A 7,462-nucleotide genomic window follows, 5' to 3' on the forward strand; every position below is an offset into this window, starting at 1 on the left:
AAATATTTTACCTCGCCAGCAGGACGCTGTGAGCTGAATCCACGGTCTTCGGAGGCAGATGTGGGAGCCTCGGCGCCTTTGGTTAGCCCCCTCCAGACATCTTCGTACGTCGTGTCGAAGAGCCTGCTCAGAGTTCGGTGCTGTGCCGGGTTGAACTCCCACAAATTGAAGTCCTGTTCTTGACACGGAAGGATCCGGCGGACGAGCATGACCTGGACTACGTTGACAAGCTTGAGTTGCTTGTTCACCAGGGACTGGATGCATTTTTGCAGTCCGGTCACCTCTTCTTTGTCGCCACACGACAAGCCCGACTCCTTCCAGGACATGAGCCGCATAGGGGGTCCGGATCGGAATTCAGGGGCTGCGATCCACTTCGGATTGCGTGGCTCGGTGATGTAAAACCACCCTGACTGCCACCCCTTCAAGGTCTCCACAAAGGAGCCCTCGAGCCATAGGACGTTGGCTATTTTGCCCGCTATGGCACCTCCGCACTCCGCCTGGTTGCTGCGCACCACCTTTGGCTTGACGTTGAAGGTCTTGAGCTAGAGGCCGAAATGGGGACGGATGCAGAGAAAAGCCTCGCACACGACGATAAATGCCGAGATATTGAGGATGAAGTTCGGGGCTAGATCGTGGAAATCTAGGCCATAGTAGAACATGAGCCCGCGGACGAATGGGTGGAGAGGAAAACCCAGTCCATGGAGGAAGTGGGGAAGAAATACTACCCTCTCATGGGGCCTTGGGGTGGGGAGAAGCTGCCCCTCCTCAGGAAGCTGGTGCGCGATGTCTTTGGACAAGTATCCGGCCTTCCTTAGCCTTTCGACATGGCCCTCCGTGACGGAGGAGACCATCCACTTGCCTCCCGCTCCGGACATTGTTGGAGAAGGTTGAGGTAGGAAGTGCGGGCTTGGGCGCTGGAGCTCGGGTGCGCAGAAGATGGATAGGCAAAGGAGGAAGAAGGCGTAGGTAAAAAGGTGGATCCTTATCCCCTTATATGGGCGGACGCGACTATGCGTCCCGACCAGCCTAGTAAAACTCGCTTGCCTCTCAAGCACCGTGATAAATGGCGCGGTTGGGTTACTCACGTCCGTATTGATGAGAATCCCGAAAATGGAGGACACGATCTCTGCTTTGACAAGACGTGCCAAGGAAACCGCCTCGCAGAACACGCTGAGGTGGAAAAGTGAAAACGATTCGAATAAAGGCTTGGCCGTAGTGTGATGTCACGCTGCGGAATACGTCAGCAGATTAGATTTGTGTTAATATTATTCTCTCTATGGCAATACGTGGAAACTTATTTTGCAGAGCCGGACACTACTCTTGGTGTTTACAAACTTTTATGAAGAATTTGGAGGAGGAACCCGCCTTGCAATGCCGAAGACAATCTACGCGCCGGACTCGTCGTCATTGAAGCCTGGTTCAGGGGCTACTGAGGGAGTCCTAGATTAGGGGGTGTTCGGGTAGCCGGACTATACCTTCAGCCGGACTCCAGGACTATGAAGATACAAGATTGAAGACTTCGTCCCGTGTCCGGATGGGACTTTCCTTGGCGTGGAAGGCAAGCTTGGCGATGCGGATATTCAAGATCTCCTACCATTGTAACCGACTTTGTGTAACCCTCACCCTCTCCGGTGTCTATATAAACCGGAGGGTTTTAGTCCGTAGGACAACTTCATCATACAACAATCATACCATAGGCTAGCTTCTAGGGTTTAGCCTCCTTGATCTCGTGGTAGATCTACTCTTGTACTACCCATATCATCCATATTAATCGAGCAGGACGTAGGGTTTTACCTCCATCAAGAGGGCCCGAACCTGGGTAAAACATTGTGTCCCTTGTCTCCTGTTACCATCCGCCTGATGCACAGTTCGGGACCCGCTACCCGAGATCCGCCGGTTTTGACACCGACAGCAGGGGCCAGCAGCCCCGGGTAGGATGGGTATGCCCCCATAATGCAGGAATGCCGCGGGCACCACAGGTGGCTACGGGACCGACATAGAGTAGGCATGTGATGTCTACTACACAACCTTCTTCTTATTAGACGTTGTTGGGCCTCCAAGTGCAGAGGTTTGTAGGACCGTAGCAAATTTCCCTCAAGTGGATGACCTAAGGTTTATCAATCCGTGGGAGGCATAGGATGAAGATGGTCTTTTTCAAACAACCCTGCAACCAAATAACAAAGAGTCTCTTGTGTCCCCAACACACCCAATACAATGGTAAATTGTATAGGTGCACTAGTTCGGCGAATAGATGGTGATACAAGTGCAATATGGATTGTAGATATAGGTTTTTTTAATCTGGAATATAAAAACAGCAAGGTAACAAGTGTTAAAAGTGAGCGTAAACGGTATTGCAATGCTAGGAAACAAGGCCTAGGGTTCATACTTTCACTAGTGCAAGTTCTCTCAACAATAATAACATAATTGGATCATATAACTATCCCTCAACATGCAACAAAGAGTCACTCCAAAGTCACTAATAGCGCAGAACAAACGAAGACATTATTGTAGGGTACGAAACCACCTCAAAGTTATCCTTTCTGATCGATCTATTCAAGAGTCCGTAGTAAAATAACACGAAGCTATTCTTTCCGTTCAATCTATCCTATAGTTCGTACTAGAATAACACCTTAAGATACAAATCAACCAAAACCCTAATGTCACCTAGATACTCCTATGTCACCTCAAGTATCCGTGGGTATGATTATACGATATGCATCACACAATCTCAGATTCATATATTCAACCAACACAAAGAACTTCAAAGAGTGCCCCAAAGTTTCTACAGGAGAGTCAAGACAAAAACATGTGCCAAGCCCTATCCATAAGTTCACAAGGTCCAGGAACTTGAAACTTGATCACCAAAACATACATCAAGTGGATCACGTGAATATCCCATTGTCACCACAGATAAGCACATGCAAGACATACATCAAGTGTTCTCAAATCCTTAAAGACTCAATCCGATAAGATAACTTCAAAGGGAAAACTCAATTCATTACAAGAGAGTAGAGGGGGAGAAACATCATATGATCCAACTATAATAGCAAAGCTCGCGATACATCAAGATCATGCCAAATCAAGAACACGAGAGAGAGAGAGATCAAACACATAGCTATTGGTATATACCCTCAGCCCCGAGGGTGAACTACTCCCTCCTTGTCATGGTGAGCGCCGGGGTGATGAAGATGGCCACCGGAGAGGGATTCCCCCCCTCCGGCAGGGTGTCGGAACGGGTCTAGATTGGTTTTCTGTGGCTACAGAGGCTTGCGGCGGCGGAACTCCCGATGTAGGTTTATTTCTAGAAGTTTAGGTATATATAAGAGGTTTTGGAGTCGGGAACAAGTCAGGGGGTCCCCGAGGCGGCCACGAGGTAGGGGGCGCGCCCAGGGGGGTAGGGCACGCCCCCCACCCTCGTGGGTGCCTCGGGACTCTTCTGTCCCATCTTCGATACTCCGTGGGCTTCTTCTAGTCCAAAAAATATCTCCGTGAACTTTCAGGTCAATTGGACTCCGTCTGGTTTTCCTTTTTTGCAATACTCAAAAACAAGGAAAAAACAGAAACTGACACTGGGCTCTAGGTTAATAGGTTAGTCCCAAAAATCATATAAAATAGCATATAAAACATCCTAGATGGATAATATAATAGCATGGAACAATCAAAATTATAGATACGTTGGAGACGTATTAGCGTGGACTACGCCGGTCCAAGGATTGTGCCCATAGGCCCACGGTGCCATGGGCTGCTGCTGCTGAGGGAGCCGAGGTGGCCCGCTAGGGTTGGCCGCCCACTGCTGGCCCATGAGGCCCACTTTTTTGTGGCAGCCACCGTGATCGGTTGGAGCGGCAGGCGCCGCCACCCCCTGATGAGGGAAGGATGGTCGGCGAGACCGGCAGCGGCGGTTGGAACGGCGCCGCTGGCTGCTGTTGGGGAGGCGCGCCACGGGAGGTGCCGGCGGCGAGGGCAGTGTGGACAACCCGCTCCATCTTCTTCTTCATCATGCGTTCCTCCAAACGCAAGTTGGTGACGACCTTGGGAAAGGTCAGGTTGGGGATGAGCGTGAGGTTACAGCCGCGTGAGTGAACTCCTCGTTGTGGCCGGCGACGAGGATGTTGAGGAGAAGATTGTGGAAGACTTTCTCGCCGATGTCGTGGAGTTCGTTGCAAAGACGCTTTAGGCGCATGCAAAAGTCATCCACGGAGGAATTATTTTGATGGCCCCCAAAGAATTCTTGCTGAAGGAAGACGAGCCGCTGGAGCCGGTTGTCGGTGAAGAGGCCATTGAGCTTTGTCCAGATGACATGCACATCGTCGTCATCCTGCACCACCGTGTGAAACAAGTCCTTGGAGATGGTTAAGAAAAACCAGCGGATGAGAGTTGCTTCGACGGCTGACCACTCGGCGTCGAACTCCATGGCCTTGGCGTCGACTGTGCCGTTGATGTGCTCCTCTAGATGGTACTCACGGAAGACGAGGTTGAAGTACATCTTCCATGCGTAATAGGAGGAATCCTTCTGGTAGAGACGGACAGGCACACGGGCGAGGATGTCGATGTTGCATTTGTCTTCGGCGGGAATAGGGTCGGGGCCGGCAAAGGGGTTCGAGGCACCGAAGAGGGAGGAGGAGGAGGAGGCGAAGGACATGGTGGCCATGGGAGGTGGGGGTTAGACGCGGCTCGGGTAGAGGGAGATGGAAGGGTGGACGGTGGCGGCAAGGGAGGGCGACGATCGGGGTGGGATGCGGCGGCAGGAGGAACTGCAGTGGCAGCGAGGCGATGGCAGCGGAAGCGTTAGGTTTAGGAAAGTTATGCGGTATGTGATACCATGTGAATTGTGAATATTTGCATTGATCGTATGCCGTAGCATATATAGAGTACATGGTGCTACCTCTTGAGCACTGCGTTGGTTTTCCCTGAAGAGGAAGGGATGATGCAGCAAAGTAGCATAAGTATTTCCCTCAGTTTTTGAGAACCAAGGTATCAATCCAGTAGAAGGCTATGCACGAGTCCCTCGTACCTGCACAAAACAAATAAATCCTCGCAACCAACGCAAATAGGGGTTGTCAATCCCTATAAGGCCACTTACGAGAGTGAGATATGATAGATATGATAAAGATAATATTTTTGGTATTTTTGTGATAAAGATCTAAAGGTAATAACTAGGTAGTAGGAGATTAATATGACAAAGATAGACCCGGGGGCCATAGGTTTCACTAGTGGATTCTCTCGAGAGCATAAGTATTCTACGGTGGGTGAACAAATTACTGTTGAGCAATTGACAGAATTGAGCATAGTTATGAGAGATCATGTATATAGGCATCACGTCCGAGACAAGTAGACCGACTCCTGCCAGCATCTACTACTATTACTCCACTCATCGACTGCTATCCAGCATGCATCTAGAGTATTAAGTTAAAAACAGAGTAACGCCTTAAGCAAGATGACATGATGTAGAGGGATAGACTCATGCAATATGAAGAAAACCCCATCTTGTTATCCTCGATGGCAACAATACAATACGTGCCTTGCTTACCCTACTATCACTGGGAAAGGACACCGCAAGATTGAACCCAAAGCTAAGCACTTCTCCCATTGCAAGAAAGATCAATCTAGTAGGCCAACCCAAACTGATAATTCAAAGAGACTTGCAAAGATAACCAATCATACACAAAAGAATCTAGAGAAGATTCAAATATTATTCATAGATAGACTGGATCATAAACCCACAATTCATCGATCTCAACAAACACACCGCAAAAAGAAGATTACATCGAATAGATCTCGACAAGAGAGGGGGAGAACATTGTATTGAGATCCAAAAAGAGAGAAGAATCCATCTAGCTACTAACTATGGACCCATAGGTCTGAGGTAAACTACTCACACTTCATCGGAGAGGCTATGGTGTTGATGTAGAAGCCCTCCATGATCGATGCCCCCTCCGGCGGAGCTCCGGAACAGGCCCCAAGATGGGATCTCATGGATACATAAAGTTACGGCTGTGGAATTAGGGTTTTGGCTCCGTATCTGATCATTTGGGGGTACGTGGATATATATAGGAGGAAGGAGTACGTCAGTGGAGCAACAGGGGGCCCACGAGGGTGGAGGGCGTGCCTGGGGTAGGCAGGCGCGCCCCCTACCTCGTGGCCTCCTCTCTTGTGCCTTGACGTAGGGTCCAAGTCTCCTGGGTCTTATTCGTTGAGAAAATCACGTTCCCGAAGGTTTCATTCCGTTTGGACTCCGTTTGATATTCCTTTTCTTCGAAACCCTAAAACAGGCAAAAAACAGCAATTCTGGGCTGGGCCTCCAGTTAATAGGTTAGTCCCAAAAATAATATAAAAGTGGATAATAAAGCCCAATAATGTCCAAAACAGTAGATAATATAGCATGGAGCAATCAAAAATTATAGATACGTTGGAGACGTATCAAGCATCCCCAAGCTTAATTCCTGCTCGTCCTCGAGTAGGTAAATGATAAAAACAGAATTTTTGATGCAGAGTGCTACTTGGCATAATTTGAATGTAATTCTTCTTAATTGTGGTATGAATATTCAAATCCGAAAGATTCAAGACAAAAGTTCATATTGACATAAAAATAATAATACTTCAAGCATACTAACAAAGCAATTATGTCTTCTCAAAATAACATGGCTAAAGAAAGTTATCCCTACAAAATCATATAGTCTGGCTATGCTCTATCTTCACCACATAAAATATTTAGATCATGCACAACCCCGATGACAAGCCAAGCAATTGTTTCATACTTTTGACATTCTCAAAACTTTTTCAATCTTCACGCAATACATGAGAGTGAGCCATGGATATAGCACTATAGGTGGAATAGAATGGTGGTTGTGGAGAAGACAAAAAGGGAGAAGATAGTCTCACTTCAACTAGGCGTATCAACGGGCTATGGAGATGCCCATCAATAGATATCAATGTGAGTGAGTAGGGATTGTCATGCAACGGATGCACTAGAGCTATACGTATATGAAAGCTCAAAAAGAAACTAAGTGGGTGTGCATCCAACTTGCTTGCTCATGAAGACCTAGGGCAATTTGAGGAGGCCCATCATTGGAATATACAAGCCAAGTTCTATAATAAAAAATTCCCACTAGTATATGAAAGTGATAACATGAGAGACTCTCTACTATGAAGATCATGGTGCTACTTTGAAGCACAAGTGTGGTAAAAGGATAATAGCATTGTCCCTTCTCTCTTTTTCTCTCATTTTTTTATTTGGGCCTTTTCTCTTTTTTATGGCCTCTTTTCTTCTTTTTTTATTTTTCGTCCGGAGTCTCATCCCGACTTGTGGGGGAATCATAGTCTCCATCATCCTTTCCTCACTGGGACAATGCTCTAATAATGATGATCATCACACTTTTATTTTTCTTATAACTCAATAATTACAACTCGATACTTAGAACAAAATATGACTCTATATGAATGCCTCCGGCGGTGTACCGGG

General features: G+C 47.5%; 1 protein-coding gene across 1 annotated transcript; it reads right to left on the bottom strand.

Moving 5' to 3' along the window:
- Window positions 1-4,042: 4,042 nt before the first annotated feature.
- On the bottom strand, window positions 4,043-4,651 carry LOC147983133 (uncharacterized). Its single transcript, XM_087540654.1, has one exon. The coding sequence runs from the start codon at window positions 4,649-4,651 to the stop codon at window positions 4,043-4,045; it is 609 nt and encodes a 202-aa protein (XP_087396780.1).
- Between the last annotated feature and the right edge of the window lie 2,811 nt (window positions 4,652-7,462).

Source organism: Triticum urartu, chromosome 2A (genome assembly GCF_056163025.1).
Source record: "Triticum urartu cultivar PI428250 chromosome 2A, HENAU_Tu73, whole genome shotgun sequence".
NCBI lineage: Eukaryota > Viridiplantae > Streptophyta > Magnoliopsida > Poales > Poaceae > Triticum > Triticum urartu.

Excerpts from the sequence above, each read along its gene's own strand:
- LOC147983133 (XM_087540654.1), bottom strand. The coding sequence starts at position 4,651 with ATGGCCACCATGTCCTTCGCCTCCTCCTCCTCCTCCCTCTTCGGTGCC.